The sequence below is a fragment of the Pyxicephalus adspersus genome, chromosome 7, assembly GCF_032062135.1.
Source record: "Pyxicephalus adspersus chromosome 7, UCB_Pads_2.0, whole genome shotgun sequence".
Classification (NCBI taxonomy): Eukaryota; Metazoa; Chordata; class Amphibia; order Anura; family Pyxicephalidae; genus Pyxicephalus; species Pyxicephalus adspersus.
In genome coordinates this window covers 50,839,374-50,859,944 of record NC_092864.1, presented here as the reverse complement: position 1 = coordinate 50,859,944, position 20,571 = coordinate 50,839,374, and the positions used below count along the sequence as shown (strand labels likewise).

At 37.1% G+C, this 20,571-nt stretch overlaps 1 protein-coding gene across 1 annotated transcript in view; it reads left to right on the top strand.

Moving 5' to 3' along the window:
* CCDC141 (coiled-coil domain containing 141) overlaps nt 1-20,046 on the top strand; it is a 78,803-nt gene extending 58,757 nt beyond the window's left edge. The window contains exons 17-24 of the mRNA XM_072419101.1: nt 9,598-9,738; nt 11,047-11,226; nt 11,567-11,750; nt 13,002-13,114; nt 14,599-15,473; nt 16,306-16,448; nt 16,753-16,762; nt 19,666-20,046. Of these exons, the coding sequence (XP_072275202.1) occupies nt 9,598-9,738; nt 11,047-11,226; nt 11,567-11,750; nt 13,002-13,114; nt 14,599-15,473; nt 16,306-16,448; nt 16,753-16,762; nt 19,666-19,975 (1,956 nt within the window). The 3' untranslated portion in view covers nt 19,976-20,046. The remainder of the gene's footprint in view (nt 1-9,597; nt 9,739-11,046; nt 11,227-11,566; nt 11,751-13,001; nt 13,115-14,598; nt 15,474-16,305; nt 16,449-16,752; nt 16,763-19,665) is intronic.
* Nucleotides 20,047-20,571: the final 525 nt, after the last annotated feature.

Here is a 20,571-nt window from a genome sequence, read left to right as displayed (position 1 = left end):
TCTTCCATTTGCCACATCTGTTAGTTGTCTGAGTTGGGAAAAAAATGTCAGCAGCCTATGAAATTGTAATTAGAATAGGAAGAGGCAGAGATTTCACCACCCAAAGTTCCCGAACAAACCTCTGCCAATCTATAGGAAGCCTAGGAGGAGTGCTGTACCATAAAATGCAAGTATGACTGGCCTGTACAAATATGCAGAAGACTTTTTCTGCTTGTCTACAAAGCCCTTTAAATGTATTGAAGGGATATTTTAGGAAGCCAGTCAGCAGTTGTTGGGAGGGTGGTATTTTCTTTTAACAAATGCTTGCAGATTCTAGATGGCCTCAATCCTCTTTAACTTTGCTTCATGGTGGATAATGTATTTTGAAATTTAGAAATTTCCTTTGTGCCCACATTCTGACTCCTACATAGCATTATAAGTGTGAAGATCACGTCATTGATCATAGAATAGTTCAGAAGAAAATTAGATGCTATGGTTCATTGTGTAATTTAGGTCTGAGGAATTGTACAAGTTTGATAGTTTGTAGTTCAAAGTAAAGTTACTTGAAATTTCCAAGCTGCATTTACAGCCACTTGTAACTTCTATACCTTTGGCAATATCTTTTCTCTGCATCCAGGTATTGACCCACAAAAGGTAGAGGATCTACAGTTGACCTGGTTTTCTATTTTTGTTGTTCCAATTTCCTAAAAATGTATACAGATTTATTTACTAGGGCAGAGCAAAGAACAATAATGATGTACTAAGCAAAGTACCTCTAACAAATAATACTATTTTACCTTTTCTTAATCTGAATAATGAGAGAAGATTTGGGATTACTTTCAAATTGAGCATTGCCTGCAATGACCTCCATTACCTCTTCATTTAGACTCACTCAGAACATCAATGGCCCCATACACATAGCCGGACACACTTTAAACCTGGTAATTTCTAAACTCTGCAACCTCACCCTCTTGACAACTCACCATTTCCCCTTTCTGATCACAACCTAATCACCTTCAACTTATCGAACTCTTGCCCTCCCTTGCCACATGCCAGACCTGGTCAGTGGCAGAGATATATCCGTAACCTTGACCACAACCTTTTCTCAAACTGCCTTGCGTCCCTAACCCCGCCCTCTCCAAAATCACCTCCCTAGATGAAACTGCCACCATGTTAAACCACTCTCTTTCCTTGGCTTTGGATAAAGTTGCCCCTGCCACTTTCCGCAACTCCCGCCCTGCCAACCCCTGACCCTGGCACAACAATCACACCAAATAGCTACAAAAGACCGTTTGTGCAGCTGAGCGCAGGTGGAGAAAATCTGGCCTCAGTGCTGACTTCATGGACTAAAAATCTTTAACACAGAGCTCACTGTCATCAAGCAAAACTATATCTCCGCAGTCATTTCCGCTCAAGCTTCCAACCCACGCAACCTCTTCTCAACATTTGACTCCCTCCTAAACCCCACACCTGCTGCCCCCACAATATCCTTCTCTGCCCAAGACATTGCCACCTACTTTGGAGATAAAACAGACAAAAATCAGATATGATGTCTCTGCTCACTGAGCCACTCCAACCACACTGACCCCTTCCACCTGTAAATCATCATTGGCCTCTCTCTGCCCTGTTACTGTGGACGAAGTCTCTTCTCTTCTGTCATTATCTCCATCTACCTGTCCGCTTGACCCAATTCCCTCTGATCTACTCCGTGCCCATTCCTCCACCCTGGCCCCTGCCCTAACCGAATTATCAAATCTCTTCTTTTCTACTGGTAAATACCCCTCAGCTTTCAAACATACCATAATTCTCCCTATCCTAAAGAAACCCTCACTGGACCCCTTCCTACCCTCTAACTACCGTCCTATCTCCCTTCTCCCATATGTCTCCAAACTTCTTGAACGCCTTGTCTACAAAAAACTCACCGAATTACCTGAGGACCAACTCTCTCCTTGACCCTCTCCAGTCTGGTTTTAGAGCTACCCATTCCACTGAAACAGGTCTTACTAAAGTGGCCAATGACCTCATCAGAGCTAAGTCTCAAGGCAACTTTTCCCTGCTCCTTCTCCTGGATTTTTCCCCTATTTTTGACACTGTTGATCACCCCCCCTTCTAATACAAATCATGCGTTCCATTGGTATCAGTGACACTGCTCTCTCTTGGTTTGCTTCCTGTCTGACCGCTCCTTTCAAGTTTCTTTCAATAGTAACTCCTCCTCGCCCACTCTCCTCCCTGTTGGTGTTCCCCAAGGATCAGTCCTTGACCGGTTCTCTTTTCTCTGTACACCTCCTCTCTCGGTAGTCTCATATCCTCCTTCGGCCTACAGTACTATCTGTATGCTGATGACACTCAAATCTATCTGTCCACCCTGACCTGTCTCCCTCAGTCCTGGATAAGGTCTCATGCTGCCTGTCTGCCATCTCATCATGGATGTCTGACCAATTTTTGAAACTCAACCTGGATAAAACCGAACTCATCATCATTCCCCCCTCAAATTCCAAATCTCCCACTGACATATTTATAACTGTTAACAACACTGTTATTCGCCCTACCCCTCAGGCACGTTGTCTTGGTGTCACCTTTGACTCTGTCCTCTCATTTACCCCACATATTCAGAACATTTCCAGGTCCTGTCACTTTCACCTACGCAACATCTCCAAAATCTGCCCCTACCTGTCCCATGAGACCACCAAACTCCTTGTACATGCGCCTATCATCTCTCACCTGGACTACTGTAACCTCTCTGGTATTCCACTAACCTGACTCTCTCCTCTTCAATCTATTATGAATGCTGCAGCCAGACTCATCCATCCTTCCCTCCTCTCCTCTTCTGCTGCATCTTTTTGAAGATCTCTACACTGGCTTCCATTTGACCTTAGAATCAAATTCAAGCTCCTGTGCTTTGCTTTCAAATCCATCCACAGTTATTGTCCCACGTATATTTCTGACCTGGTAAAAAAGTACTCCCCCAGCCGCTCTCTCCTCTCCTCCAATGACCTACAAATGACTTCCTCACTCATAACCTCATCACACGTACGGATACAAGACTTCTCTAGAGCTGCCCCAACTCTCTGGAATGGTCTTCCTCGTCCTATTCGGCTTGCTCCTACTTTCTGCTCATTTAAAAGAGCCCTCAAAACCCATTTTTTTCAAACTTGCCTACCCATCTTCTTCTGTCTTTTGAAACCATCACTATTTCCCACCACTACATATCTCCCATCCTATTGTGTGTAAATTCCCCCACCTATCTAATTGTAAGCACTTCGGGGCAGGGTCCTCTCCTCCTGTATCACTGTCTGTATTAGTCTGTCATTTGCAACCCCTATTTATTGTACAGCGCAGCTGTGCTATATAAATCCTGTTTATTATTATTAATAATAATAATAATAATGACAAATAGGCAACAGATAAGCAACTAATGTTTAAACAATTGCCAGCCTTTATATTCTTCATATAGGTTTCCTTTAAATTTGCAGAGAAGACAGACTGTAGCAAAAATCAGGAGCTAAAATAAAGCCCCAAGCCCCTTAGTAAACTAAACATCGCTAAACAGACTTCAATAATACATTGCTTGGTTTGTTCTGTCTTGCTGTTTGAAAAACCAATGATTTCTGTGTGCAGTGGGAGCTTTAAGCCATATGTTAAACATACTACTGTAAATTGTATAGAACTTTGGTAAACCAGACTGTAAGAATTCTACTATAATGTATTTGAAAGCACTTCTCTAACGAGTAGAGACAGTATTTGAAAATATATCAGCAGCTCTCAGAAAAGATAGCTCATGTGTCAGTGTTTACTTGCAGCTGCTGTGCCCTGTCTGACACCAAAATGAAGGGTCATAAAAAGTTTTTTCCTCTCTATCTGACTCTTTACTTCTGCCATGCAGCATATGAGCAAACACAAACATCTTTTCAAATCTAGTTAAATTTTTTTCAACCTATCCCCAGTCTTCCACCTTTAGGTGCTGTCTGCATATTACTGGGGTTAGTACAGTACTTTAACTAGTTCCTTGAAATAAAAGGAGGTGGGTTGTGTAACATGCTAGGAAAGGCTGCTTTCATAACTACTTAGCTTCTATTCATAAACCTCTTTGGTTACAAGCAAACATCTCCATAAACATTCAGTACACAAGTCGTCAGTGTATAGCATTTGGGGGATTTGACCTGGTGTCAGCTTTTTGAAGTCCATGTACAGCAGGGCTCAAGGAAAAGTAATAAAAGGAGCCAATATGTTCATGTGCTTCAATAATTTGGTGTTCATTTACTAGAAAAATATTGGTTGCTTACATAGCAAAGTGAATTATCACCTCACAGGGGAATTTTCACTTAGCTTAGTAAATCTGCTGAAGCATTGCTGATGTTAACCATTTAATTATGTGCAAGCAAATACATAGTTTTAAGTTTCCAACACATTTATGGAGCTGAGCAAATGATCCCCTCCAGAATCTTAGGCTGCATACACACGTGCAATAATTGTCTTTGGAAAGGATCTTTCACAATCCTTTCCAACGACAAAAGACTGAAAGATGCATGAATAAGCGCTGTATATACAGCGCCATTATGCTCTCTCCCCTTCACTTTCATTACGATCATTATTTGTACACACGCCACATTCTTATTCAATATTAGCCCTGGGACGATTATCCGATGAGAATCATCTGATGTGTGTACATAGCCTTATTAAATTTTGCTAAGGGAACATTCTAAACTCCTTTAATTAAATACACCCATTTGAGTTACTAACAGCAAACAAGTTTGTGAACAGAAAAGAGTGAACAGGGACATAACCACACTCATTTACTTGATTCTAACATTTATTCCTAACATTTATAAATATTTCCCTAACCACTCACCTCTCAACCTAAACATAACATAACCCTTTACAACCTCTTCAGCACTAGATTCACCCCTGAATGTCTTCCTAAAGCGGTTAGTTAAAAAAAGGAGCATGCCTAAGTCTTTTTGTTAGGTGTTATTTATTCACAATAAATGCATTACCTGTGTATTGTATCCTTGTCATATAGTTGATACTGCTGATGAAGTGCTGTTTCATTAATATGAGAAAATGTGCTTTGACTACCTTGCTCACATATACACAATTTGACAGCTTTATTTGCTTAATCTTTGCGCAGTACATAGGGATTGTAAATGGTTTTACAATGTAATTTCCAGTGTCTGACAGGCAAATTATAGCATAACATCCAAGTCATAATGTTCTTTCTCAACTTTGCCTACAGACATTTTAAAGTTCTAAGAGGTCTTAGACGATCCCTCAGTTGCTAGGCTATCACCAGCTGCAGGTTCTACTTCTATCCATGATATAAAGTTACAAACTGTAATTAAAAAAAGAATCTTTCAGTTAACCCCCCCATAGCGTTCTAATTTTGTGCAAATTTCCATGCAAAAAAAGTGTTCCATTTTTTTTGGAAATTTATTTTACATTGTAAGCTGTAACTCCTAGGCATAACTCACTGGTATTTATTAAATTCAATAATAAACTTTAAATAAAAAACACAGAAATCTGTAAAAAAAAAAAAAAAAAATATTCAATGTAATATAAATGTACAGTAGCATATATAATATAATTATATATAAATTATATAAACATTTTTTTTGTATTGGACTCAATACAGCTATTTTGTATTGAATCCAATACAAAATGATTTGAATTTCCCGCCGCTAAGTTCTGGCTGCACAGATGCATGTACCAACGTCACCGGGAAACCCCGTAGATCGAATCGACACTTTGCGGCTGGAGATTGGAGAAGCAGGACGTGTCTCCAGGACCTGCGGGGACCAGCATGACATGGGGGAACAGCAAGAGAACAAGGTGTTTTTTTTTTTTTGTTTTTTAATTTTAAAGCGACTTTGATTGTGACTCGGGATTACCGTTTTTTGCAAGTAAAATCCACCCTGAGTCACACTCGGGAGTACTGCTAGGAATAAGCTCATGTATCTTCTTCTGCACCTCCTTCACTCCCCTAGCTCTAAAGATTACACTGAGGAACACATTTTTTGTAGAGTCAGATCTTACACTTGTTTTTTACAAATTTTTTGGTGGTGAATCCAGAACCCAGTTTTTAGGATACTGGGTACCCTCTATTTTGTCAAAAAACATACAAATTTTACATACAATGAAAAAATATTGCAATAATAATTTGAATGTACTATTTAAATTTCTTTTGTTCATACAAAGGATTTATTGTTACTCTATGACATTTTTTTTTTACAGTAAAACGTGAAAATTAATCAGGTAAGCGGTTAAGGTAAAAATTTATGCTTATAGCTTTTCCTGGAGTGTTCAGTGTTAGGACAATCCAGCTGGATTCTCCAACAATAGTCAGCCATCATATGTACATCCTATCTACCCCGATACCGTCCTTCCATGACCTCCAAATCTTGGTGGAATTGTTCACCTTGCTCATCACTGACTGCACCGAGGTTTTCCGGGAAGTTAGAAAGATGGCTATGCAGAAAATACACCTTGATGCTCATATTGTAACCAAACATTTTGTAGCTCTCCAAGAGTTTCTGGACAATTTCTGTGTAATTATTTGCTCATGCGTTTTCCTTGACAATGGCTTTGAATGATAACCAAGCATTCTTTTCGACTTCTGACATTCTCCTGATAAAATGTTCATCTTTGATGAGCTGCCAAATCTGTGGACTATCAAACACACCGACCTTTATTTTTTCAAATGAAAGGCCAGGAAATGCCAAAATGAGGTACTTGAAACAGTCTCCTTCAGTTGGCAAAGCTTTGCCTTGGTCTGCATATTCTTCACAAAGAGAAACTGAATGGCCAAATAGGACTGACCCAAATATATTGCCATTGTGAAGGAGGACACACTTTAATAGCGACCGATGAATAGTCCCCATTCAGTTGAGTTATAGATTGGAATTCCCAATTCCACCATTAAACCATGTATATTATGGCAATACGCAAACCACTGTCAGTTCCAAAGTACTGCAGAAATGCAATTCTCTGGTTCAAAAGTATGATACCTTCATTCCTTCTTCAAGTAAGTTTTTCTCACGAGGTCTTCATGCTAGGAGTTCCTGAAAACGACTTCAGTAGTCCGAAATCACGTGCCAAATCCCTCAACTCATGCTGATCAAATCCCATACGAACAGAGTTCTCTTCAATTTCAAACTTTTCATCATTGTTGTCACCTAGTTCATCACCATAAACATGTTCTTCAAGAGAGGGTAGTGTAACACAAACCAGCATTGGGATTTCATCTGAATGAGCCACTAGGCGTATAGCCGATGGTAGACTAGGATACTCTATGTTACATTTATTTTTCTTGTTATATCCTAAATTTTAACTATACAAAAGTACCAGTCACTGAAATGATCTCCTGGCTCTCGCCAAACCATAGGTATACCAAATGGCATCTTATCACATGCTCTCTTTGTCCACATCCCTCAACCCTCGACACACTGTTTGCACACCTTATGAGGACCCCAAGACTTATCTTGATCACCAAGTTTAACTTTGAAATATGCCAAATAGGCTTGCTCCACAAATGTGCTGATGTTCGCCCTTTGATGGGAATGGTGAAACTGCAACAGATATAATAAAAAGAATCAGGGTTGTTTAGGCACCTACGAGGAGAAACAGCAGAGCCAGACATGATCTAAAAGAAAGAAAATGTGTGTAAGTAGAAAAACAAATTTTGCTTATTCACTATGTAGAGCAGCTCACAACCTCTGACCACACAGACTTGCGTGTAAATGAAAAGCCTATATGAATCCACGCTACAGTAATTGCATTAATATAAGCAATAGAGAAAAAAAAGGATGTAATAGAAGAAAACTAACTGCACTTTCAGAATCAGCATACCTATTTTAGTGTAAATAAGTTTAAAAATTGAACTCAACAAAAAATCTGTTCAAAAATGTTTCTCAGTGTTATCTTCACCTACAAAACCATTTATCTGATCTCTACTATGCCAGGCATCACAATGCTTATGCCTAGATTCCTTGGATTTTTGTGTAAAAGAAACTTCCATTTACTTCAATAGAAAATCCATACACAGCCTGGCAGCTTTCTCTAAAGTAAATGGATGCCTTGGCACACAGGTGAATGTGTGTCTTCAGCCCTGAACATTCCTAAATTCTCAATGAAAGTCTCCAAGCTGTCAGGTTGTAGACAAGTATGATTTACACTAAATGCTAAGGACAGAAGCCCTTAAAAAATTAGGTACTCTAAAAGCCCACTTATCTTTGGAATCTGTAAAGATGAAAATATGTACAAATCTGTAATTTGTTTTTTAACGTACAAGCTGCAGGGTGATCTGTCTTTACTACATAGTCAGAGGTATACTTATAACAAGCATGACAAATGGAAGTTCAACATTTGAAAGTTTCATACATTTTTAGACTGTGGCCCTCTAGATATTGGTTTTATATCTGCATGACAGCCTTAAAATTTGCACCCTAAAAAGGCTACAAAAACATATTACTTCCAATTCAACACTTGATATGCTTCTTATAAAGGGATCATCTCAGAAGCAAATTTGTACAAGTGCAAGAGCAACTTTGCTGTCAAAATAGCTTTAATGTATTTACACAATGGAAATATATAAGCTATTTCTTATAGTAGCACTAGTATCTCACTTGTGTCTTTTTAGTATTAGAAAAGTTTTAATAAAGTAAATACTAAAACTTAAAGTTAATAAACCTTTGCTAAAAAATATTGGAGCCAAATGTATTTCATGTTATCTTTTTTGATTATACAATATTACGTTTTATGGCAGAACAATTAGTTTGTAATAAGCTTTTTTGGTGTATATATTGACCTGCACATTTTGCCATAGACCAAATTTAAACAGATGTAATAATGGTCTATGCCAGTTTACTAGATTTTGGCTGCATGCTTTTTTTAAATAATAAATAACACAGTGGTATAGTCAAAAAAACTGCACACCAGACCAATTCTCTTATTTATCATATGGTACAATCTGGTGGCTCCTTTTTGCCTTCTCTCCATCTCTCCTTGCCTTTTAACCTACTGTTACAATAAACACTGATAAGGAGCTTCTTAATGTAAACCCCCCAACTCCAATATGGATAACAATTAGAACTGACAGCATTCTGGTGGTACAAAAAAAGTACATACACTACTGAAAATGGTCTTTGGCATCATCAAGGATTGGATAAAAGGGCATAATGAATTTCAGTGTCTTTTGAATGTTACATGTTACTTACTTGTTCTGAGTCAGGGACTGTGCATTTTTATTAAAAATATTGTATGTATGTATGTATGTATGTATGTATGTATGTATGTTAAGGTTCGTTCTCATTTTAACATAGATAAAACAATAGCTTCACTGTCAATAAATCAAAAGGTTCTTTCTTGCCATTGTGTTATTAATACAATTAGATCTCTCTTCTCTCCTTGAATGGATGACAGATGCCAGTCTATAACTGGCCTATGTAAACAGGGATTATCAGTTATGGAAAGTTTAAATGATATGCTAAAATTGCAGTATTATGTCACTAGCCAAGGTTAAAAAATGCACAGCCACAAAGTCAAACCTAATGCACAAATCATAACTTTTTGAATTACATATGTAAATTAGATTTATTATTTATGTTGAAAAAATATTTTTTTCAGCTAAAAGAATCATTTAAAGACCTAAAGAAAAAGTTTAACAACCTAAAATTCAACTACACAAAAAAAGCAGATAAAGGAAGGAATCTAAAAGTTATTAAGAATCAGCTACAGCAAGTTGAAATGTATGTTGACAGAATCCAGGTGAGTGCCAAAAATGTTCCATTTTTATTAATGTAATCTCACATGTTTAATTTTTATTTTAATTTAAGTATTCTAACATGTAAAATTTCCATTTACTATATCCATTAGAATTGTTTTTTTAATGTTCGAGCAGGGTTTCTTGACCTTTTTAACCGGGGGGAACCCTTAAAATAACTATCATGTCTTCAGGGAACCCCTGCTATACTTATTAAATATACAATTCACAGTACATTAGTGTAGTGGTCAGTGGGAAGAATGCCTCCTACATTGCTGGCCAATAGGAAGAATGTCACCCTTACAGATAACCAAAAAGATTTGGTGGCAATTAAACTGACCCGAGACAAACAAATTGCTAATTGCTCAATGAACCCTAGGATTGTCTGGAGGAATGCTATTTGAGAAACACTGTGTTAGAGGCTTTCAGGTAATGTGTCAAAAAAAAAAACTGACTGGGAAAAAGTATAACATGGCACATATCATCACTTCTAGTGAATAATAGTAAAAAAAAGTAAACCTCCTATCGCTTTGAATGCCCAGTCATGACCACAAGAAATTAAAGCAATCATTAGAAAAAAATTGATTGATTAAGGTGCTCAAGAACAGTCAAAATTTATTTTGCCAAGTAGCCATACTTTATTCCTTTAGTAAATAAATAAGTTGGGGTACGTTAAGAGACGTTCCAACATTTAGATTGCTCGCTTGTGTCTTCAATGGGAGCCATAAACGGCCCAGTCCTCACCCATATTTCCAAATAGATCACCAAGAGGGGTTTAAGTAAGCCATTTATGGCCTCCATTAGTAGCGTGACACTTCCGACAGTCAGTTCTCTGTCTATCTCTGCTCTTACAGGCCAAAAGATCTGTTATCTATCAATTATTTGTTACAGGGAAAGTGACAGCTACTGATAAAATGAGAAGTAATTAAGTTAAAATCTTCACTAGCTATCTGATTTAAATTAATGGATTTGAAAGCCATTACAGCCTGACAATCGGCTACAGGAGCTGTGATACTCATTAACAAATGCCTTTTACAGCAGGCACAAGTCTACCATGTTTTCATACAGTGGAACCTGGTAAATTCTTGGCGGAACTTGTGCTGAAAGCATTATTTTGGCATAACAGAGATTTGTAAAAAAATGTTTTTTTTTAATTTGTTGAATTAGCTGATTTAGCCAATATTTAGGATTATTCGATTTGGCTTTAAATGCACAGTTATTATAAATAAAACCCTATCAGGCTTTAATTATTCTGACTGAAATCATTTGCTTTTATGACATTTGATGTTAATGGATTTTTTATGCATTTGCAGACTTTAAAGAGAAAAATTGATCATTTAAAAAAAAAAATTGGCTCCAAAACCTATCAAACAGATAATATTTGTGAAGCAATTTGTGAACTGCAGAAACATGTTGATGATTTTAACAGTGTGGTGCATGATTACAAAGTCTACCTTGAAATGGCTGAAGACCTTCAACATATAATTGAAGAGGTGAGGAGAGTGGTATATTTGGATGTTTCTGTAGTATTTGGGGTCAGTTCATCCCAAACTGATATATCATACTTGTTTGTTGACTCGTCTAGAAGTGTCCAGCCTCTTATACTTTGTAGGGACATCACCAGCAATATCTTTACTTTGCATTTACACAACCACCCACCCAGGTCCATTATGAAGGTGGTGACTTACTGTCAACTTAATGTTTGAGTAACTTTTACATCACTAAATACAGAAATATGACACTGATCTCTCCCAATTTTAGAAACACAAGGTTATCAAAGAAAAAGGGGATACACTAACAAAATGTGATATTTGTCTTTTTTGCAATATTAAGACTCAGTTTTGGTGTGAAGAAGCCTGTGCAACCGTTGTCCGAGTGGGGCGTTATTCTGCAGAATGTAAAACTAAGGAAGCAGTAGAGGTACTTTTGAAGCAGTTCAACAAGTTTGTAGAGCCTACCATGCCACAGCAAGAAGAGCGAATACAGCAGATGATCAACATTGCAAAACATATTTATGGTAACTATATTATATCTGAGAATGTTTTCATTTATCCAGGTCATTGTATATCTAGCAGTAGTTAGTTAAATTCAGGTGAGTTTGTCTTGATAAGACAATTCACAACTTTCCAAGCTTCTCTTTTGCCAATGTATAAAATACCCCAGACTTTATATCTGCCCAGAACAAAACTTTTATCCTTTCATTCATCTGTGATACTACAGTGGTTTTATACAGCAGAAATGTACCGTATTTTTCGGCGTATAAGACGCTCCGGCATATAAGACGCACCCAATTTTAAAGGAGGAAAATCTAGAAAAAAAAAAGATTCTGAACCAAATACTGTAGTAAAATATTTAGGAGAGAAGAAGCATGCAGCATCGCAGGATCGCGGTATCGGGTGAGTATGAAATTTTAATTATTTTTAAAACTGTGTTCGCTGTATAAGACGCACCCACTTTTCTCCCCCAGTTTTGGGGAAGAAAAAGTGCGTCTTATACGCCGAAAAATACGGTAAATATAATGGGGGATCTCACAAAGTCTGCACTCTATATTTTTTAACCTTTATTACACAAACGATTATGTAAAGGGCTTGAAAGGAGATGCCACTTGATGTATGATAGTAAAATCATGTAGTAACTTATAAAGGGAAAAGGTCTATGTTACCTTAAAACGTAAATAAATAGGAGCATTTTTATGGCAAAAAGTCATTAGGTGAGAATTTAGAATATGCTTGTTTTATTGTTTTTCTGTGTGTATTTTACCATTTTTGTTTTTATTAGTTTATTGTCTCTAATATTAGGCTCAACCTGTTTTATATTAGTATTATGAAGCAACAATTTATTCTAGAAATATTTCTAGTATTGTGCTGCAACAATACGTTTTCTTTTATTCTGTGTTAAGGAATTTTTTTATTTGAACTTTTTTTTATAAAATATATTGGTTACATATATGATGACAACCAATAGGAAGACCATTAAGAGCATTAAGATGGAACAAAATACACATTGACATAGAAAAGATGTGGCCAATTTCCTTACTAAACACAATACCATTTTTTGTGTACTTTTTTTTTGCTTTTACAAATAGGTTAGACAGGTTACAGTATAATGGACTATGCCTACACTGTCAAACAGCAGACTGGTTGGTGTTGTAAAATGGGCCAGAGTTGCACTTAAAGATACATTTAAAAGTGATTAGTTCTTAATCAATTAATTACTAAATTACCAAGTTAATTTTGACCTATAGTAAGTACTTTATATATGTTTACAGGAGCTGATGATGGTGTGAAATATATTGAGAAGACGTTAGTAAAAAACAAGGAAGCCATCAACTCTGTGAATGATTTATGTATCTACTTAAAGGAACTAGAAGAGAAATTGGAGGTATGGTATAGGCGGTTTTACCAGTACCCTGACTATTTTGTGGAACAAATTAATTTAAAATGATTTCTGCTTTGCACAGAGCTGGCATGTTCCCCTTGCCTAATGGGTTTTGCACACCCAAAAGGTGACATGTAGCTTCCCGGTGTAACCAGACTCAACAATTTCTAATAAACAGAATTACAAAGTATGTGAGAACATACATACCTAAATCCACTGCACATATGAAACGGTATATTTGTTTTAACAGAACCATTTAAAATAAAAGTTTCCTTGCATGCTTGCCAGTAGAGGAACATGCAAAGTATTGAAACCAAAACCTGAATGGGGTCAGCATGGGCAGATCCTATATTTCTAAAACTGCTGTAAAGTATTCAAAAAGAGTGTAAAGTGCTACCTTACAGTACTCCCAACACTGGCCCCAATTCTTGGATCTAAAGCAACAATAAGGTGGGAATTGGTTTACTTGGGTTCTCTAGTGAAATATAACAAAGGGTTTTGCAGGATGCAGTAGTAATCTCTTACAGAGCTTTTTAATTTTTATTAAAAAATCTGATTGACTGGGACATTTATTTTTAAACTGATAGGCAATGTAAACACCACTTCCTTTAGTCAACGAAGTTCAATAATACACTTTGTGACATGGAGTACTTTTGTATTTCAAGTTTTTTTTTGAATATTTTCAATAATTCATATGGACATAAACCAAGCATATAAAAGCCAGATACAGGAAACAACAATTACAGTGCAAAACAAAACCAACAGACCTCACATTAATTGACTTTCTCTGAGGGTCTCAAATATATATATGGAAACGGTAGAATAGACTCTGGTTGATACATCAAATTCAATTGCCACTCCTGCAACATATTTAACCATAGACTCAGCAACTGTAGAAGAAAATGACATGAAACACAAACAGGTGAGACACAACAAAGCACAGCAGGTAAAGAGGGGAAAAAAAGAGGAGAGGTGAGCAAGAAGAAAAAAGAAGAAAAGCAAAAACAAAACTTGGCATATTAACACAATAAAACACTATCTTAAGCAACCTAATTGGATGAGCGGTATGAGATCCAAGGATGCCAGATCTTATCAAACTTCCCCATTGTATTCTTGAGGATATGGGTCATTTTATCGTTGACCATAATCTAGTCCATTTTGACATAAAAGGGTCCCATATGAATAGTAGAAGACTTCCAGGATTTAGCTAGGGTGATCCGAGCCACCAGCAAAATCAGTTTCAGGAGTTACAATACGGATTTGCAACACCAGCTAAATAAAGCAGCCTCTGGGGTGCTTTTCAGCTCCCTCTCCAAGACCTCGGAGACGATATGAAATATACCATTCCAAAAAGCTTGGGCCAGACATGGGAGTACTTTTGAATGATAGGTAGATTACTCTAGGTTTGTAATTCTGAGATAGACGGCTGCTTATTTTTGCCCAGCCTTGTCCACATTTTTGTTAATCACATTATTTTTCTTCAAAAGGAACCACAGAAAGTTCCAGAGATTTCCATAAGCGATGAGCATGGAGAAACTACAGAGCCTCCTTCATCTGCCAAAGATGGTAGTATACTCGCAGATGCAGAATTACAGCCTGACCTGCTAGCAGAAGAAGCTGTATCTGGTGATGAATATGAGTGCATATCCCCTGACGACATCTCCTTGCCTCCGCTTGCTGAAACTCCCGAATCCAACCTGCCCCAGTCTGAGACAGAGCAGGATCAGCAGAATTGTTATAGCTCCCATAACATGCATGTCAGCTCATACAGCTTGCAAATGCATATAAACACTGGCAAAAGACTAGTGGATAGTTCAGAAATGTTAACACCTGTCTCTTACACTGATGTGTCGAGTCACAAGAAAGAAAAGGCTTCCAGTTATATTGAGAGGTTCCATTCTCCCACTGTTGGATACAAAACAGAATCTCCTTTTTCGCACCACTCATCAGTGGTCAATGAAATGCGCTATTCCCTAAATAATTCCCCTGCCAAAACAAAACCCAGCTACCACCTGATGAACGAAGTGCATGAAACTCATTTGGAGCGCCGTTCTGTTTATGAGAGCACGGAAAAAACAGAACAATTGCATGCCTCTGATAATACTGTTAGAACTAAAGATAGGCTGCATGTTACTCCAGATGAATTTTCTGGTCTCATGTTTCAATCAGACACTGCCAAGACTGTGAATGTCTCAGAAAAGCACAGCAATGTTAGCCCAGCAGGTCACAGCCCTGGGTTCAGCAAGCACCTGCCGAATGTCACTGTTATGGAAGGCTCTCCAGTGACTCTGGAAGTAGAAGTTACCGGATATCCAGAGCCTACTCTAACCTGGTGGGTAGCCTATAATGAAGAAAAAATATAGTGTTAACATTTTTTGTGTGCTCCTTTGATTACTGAGTTTTTGTACTGTGTGTGTTGCCATAATTATCACTATAATTGGTCCTGAAACTAGTCCTCAGGGATCTACCAATGGACAGACGGGTTTCTATGGCTATGCCACCATAAACCTTTTCTAGTATATGTAACAATTTATGACTTTACACACAAAAAAGATCATTTTTTTTGTACATGGATCATATTATAATGGTTCAGAGGAGGCAGACCAGTCAGTTATGAAGGAGATCATGTTAACAAAATTTTCCACTTCTGTTTGAAAATAGAAAATCTTTTCAAAGCAAGACTAAATAAATAAAAGCAATATGTGCACTCAAAAACACCATATGGTTCCAGAATATACTGCTCAATCAATGAAAGCTATTAGGCCCCAACAATTTACCTGGCTAGAACCCACTTTATTGGTATGGGAATAGCATGCTCCTAAACACCCCATCTTTTATTTGTACAGTTTGTGCTTAGGGTGTAAGGGAGCCATGTTCATGCAAAAACAAGGAAAATCCTTATTTGCTATGGCAATTTAGGGGGCTGTGTATGCCTTTTGCTTGTACAGTATATCCCTGGATTCTATAGGTTGTATACATGTTTAGAGCACATGTTTCTATATTGTAGTCTTGAAAATAAATTTATTTTAAATTTCAATTTTGTTGTTTTTTCTGATGCCACACTACATTCCACAATTACAATCAATCCATAAATTCAACTTCAACATAACCTCCTAGACCAGTTTGGGGTCAATTCACAAACGAAAAACGCATTAGGTATTTTCAGTCTCATTTTCTATTTGTTCATTTTATAGTTTACTAAAGAATCTTTCAGAAGTACTTTTTAAAGAAAAGTCAATAAAACAAAAAGAACTACACATACTTTGCTCAATAAAATTACCTTTTCGAATAAACTTTAAAAGTTTTTCTAAGGTGTCTTTTGAAGACAGCAGAAAAAGTAATTCAAAGATACATGACTTTTCCCACTCAGGTCAACGTTTCAGTCTCTGTTCTCAACAATCACCTTTAGTGAACCCCTCCACTGCTTCCTATAATACAATTTCCTGAAATATCCTGGTGTCCCTAGGTATGGGGTGCATGTGATCTGCTCCAATGAACATATTTCTAGGTAAAGGATCATGCAGTAAACCTAACATTTAGGGTAAAAAAACTACAATTTAAAGAATTGACCTTACTGTATAGTCTGCCAAAAATCTCTGTAAATTACAAACATTTGCAAACTATTTTTATCCTTCTTTTAGTGTCCAACAGGTTGGTCACATTTTAGAGATGTTTTCACAAACATATTCTCATGTAATTCTGCTGAAGAGACTAAAATTTCTATTTACTAGTCAATAACTCATGCTGGAGATCTTATATGTGATACACAGGTTTTTAATAAAGGTTGTTATTAAATCAACTGTGTCCTTACATTTTTGATTCATGAAAATATAAGCAAACTAGGATCAAGTGAGGAGAAATCCTCGCAATAGTGAAATATACAGCAATTAAAAGCTTTACTAATGCTCTCTAAAAGAAAGAAAAATATTTTTGTTGTTAACATTTTGCAAAGAAAAAGAGTCAATTTTGGATAGATCTAAGATAAGCACTTTTGGGTATTTTTGGCTCTTCATTGCACCCATGCAACATAAAAGTTAGGGAGGGGGTAAGCATATAGGAATATCAGTCATTATAGGATAGTCATTTGTAATCCAACAAAGAGGATTGGCAATTAACTCCTCAACCAAGTCAGGGAGCTCATTTTCAACTGAGATGATCACAAACAGTTGTTCCGGGCAATAAAAATGTATAGTGTTTACAGACTGTAATGGCTCTACATAATACCCAACCTTTTGAGGAATGAAATGAGAAATCAGCAAGAAAATCATCCAAATTAATACATTTCATTAAATAATGGGAGCCTTTAAATTCACAGGGGAGATCATGCAAAGTACCCAAGAGTACACTTTGTAAACAAGTACATTTGTAAACAAGAATGTTTACAAATGTTTAAAATGATCAACTGTGTTTAAAAAGGTATAATATAATCTGGAAAATATTTATTTAACATGATACACCAGTAGGAACCTGATTTATTAAAGAGCTTCCCCTAAAGAGTAGTTCTGATGACTAGTTGGGGATTATTTGGAAAGCTGCAAAGTGCAGAAATCACAGATCCATAGAATAGATTAGATAAATACAGGGAGATTCTTGCACTGCTGGTTCATAGGTACGGTTTTCTCACTAGCGTGAAGGAATTGAGCTGTACTTTAGTGGCATCACCAAATTTCAGGAGAATAACATTCAGAAGCACAGTACCTTAAATAGGCATGTGAATTGAAGTGCTGTTTATATTTTTAGAAGAAACTAAGAAAGGTGGATTTATTACAGTACTGCTTAAACACAATCAACATTTACAGATCTTCCATATAACATACCGTAGCAATTAGCCAATTAGAATTCTAAATGTTTGTATATGTGTTTATTGTAACTGACCTGTTGAATCATTTGTTTGTTTGATCTTTGTTTTTTCTTCATAAAAAAATACATTTTGGAAATGCATAGCTAAATATTTGTGAACGTTGAAACACAAAAAGCTGCAAAAGGCTGCACTAAGCACAACAGTGGATTCTGCATTTTGCCCCACCTGATATGTACATTTTCATCTCTATTCTAATACAATTAGAATATTTTTTAGTTTAAATATTAAACTTTATTGGATCTCCAACCATTAGTACACCTATCTACATTCCCAGGGTGCAAAGTGTTTTTCACCGCAACCAATTAGTTGCGCTTTAATATAACCCAAAGCCAAAACTGAATAGGGGAAATTCTCAAGGCAATCCTATTGATAGTAAAAAAATATTTCATTTTAAAAGAACCTTTTCAAATGTAAGAACTCATTGTGTAGCTTTGCCTGCCTGCAGTTAGCATACTCTTCATGTCTTTTGGCTTTCCATTAACAGAATTGATTAACACTTTCAACCTGGGACTACAAGTCCTGACTCCTTATAAAGACTCATGGTTACATCTTCACTGAGGAAACATAGTCTGGCCAACATTGTTCTTCCTATTTTGTGTGTCACATGGTTACACATTATTGACCTTCCTACTGGCTGATTTCAGAGCTAAGATTAAATGGGATATATCAGTGGTCCCCAACCTTTCTGAAAGCAGGGCCCTGTAACAATGAATAATATTTTGCCACGGCTCGGTGTATGTACAGTCTACACTGCTCAACTATTCTCAGCAGCTCGGCCTCCTGTCATCACAGTAGCTGAGAATAGCAGAGTAATGTAAGAGAGCTGGTGTGCTGTCAGGTGTCAGAGCTGCTGGGAATGGCAGAGATGTATAAACCTTACATACATTGCTCTGCCATTCTAAGAAGCTCCTGTGAATGCAGTGTGAGGAGAAACGCCCGCACTCCTGTTGGTTGCGCCTCTGCTGTCACATTGTCACTAGCTTTAGAGAAGTGTAAGGTGGGCTGCCGGGACTACCTCTGCCGGAGCTTCTGCCTTCTGTCATTTGCAGCCCCCAACTCACCAGCCACGGGTTGGCACCAGTCCCTTCCCCGGGGTTGGGAACCATTGGGATATAGCATGATCTGCAACCACATTAAACCCATAAAACAGGTATTCTGTTCCCTACACAGTTAGTATTCCCTTATCTACCCAATTGCCATTGGAATTCATCTACTTCAATTTAAGTTAGGTTCTATTTCAAGCCTAACTATACAGAAAAGAAACTTGGAAGCTGCCTTTGCTGACTTTCAACGTGCATATTTCAGAATTAAAATCTAAATATTTGCTTTATTGCCTAATGTATCACTGGCCTGGAACAAGTATGTGTATCAAATGTCACAAAATATTGAAAGCAAATGAAGTAAAGATTGCCTATGTACATTACAGAATGGTTAGCTTTGTAGCCATGATTTGGTCACCCAAAAATATTGCTTGATTGGCTGAGTTTTTGCATTTTTCCCTGTCAATAAATCCATGTAGAGTAAAGCATATAAAGTACAAAGCCAACATCAGGCAGGTTGTTTAATACTAAATAAAAAATTCTGAAAGAAAAATGAGCTATGTGTCCTATGGATTTGGTGTACCCTGGCTCCCTCAGTGATTGAATGTGATCTTTGATACTGTAAAATTTTGGAACATCTTTTAACCTTTCAGGATTGTGGTATTTGAACCTGACACAATACTAACTCTCTGCTTCAGGTACAGAAAGAATAAGAAAAACTCTACAAATGATCATGAAATCAAAAATGGCAAGCAAACCAGTCGTACTTTCATCATTCAAGAGCTCTGTAAGAAAGATTCTGCTCCGTATATAGCACACACATCTGTTTATAAAGACATTGTTACTGCTGCAGATGAATCCAAAGTCAAAGGGATAACCCAACCAATTTTAGAAGTTAACTGGATAACCTTATTTGTCATATATATCTGTGTCTCAGTAATGTACTGGATATTATCATATTAAAATGTATCAAATTAGCCAAACTCTGAGCATAGTATTGTTCCTGGTAATATGAAATGTTGTTTAACCTCCCTAGCGGTAACCCCGAGTGTGACTCGGGGTAGAAAAAAGTTGCTGAAAGCGGTTACCCCGAGTCACACTCGGGGTAAGTAAACCTATGAGAAGGTAAGTAAATACAACCTTACCTGATCCGCCGGCACCCCGTGTTGTCCATCGCCGCGATCTGCGTCTTCTTTCTTCTTCCTCTGTTCGGCTTCTGCATCCGATGAGTCACTGGGGAGTTCCCGGTGACGTCAGTACGTGTGTACGTTGCCGGCGGGGCAGGAAATTCAAAATCCATTTGTATTGCATTTATATGTGTATATTCAGTACATTGTTTTCAAGAACATTTATTTTACAGTATATATAATAGTATGAGTATAATATGTATTTTTTTTAATTTATTAAAAAAAAAAAATGTATTCAATTTATTATTTTTACATGATTTTGTGTTTCAAACTTTATTATACTCATATTATAATACCGTATTTTTCGGACTATAAGACGCTCCGGCCTATAAGACGCACCCAATTTTAAAGGAGAAAAACCTAGAAAAAAAA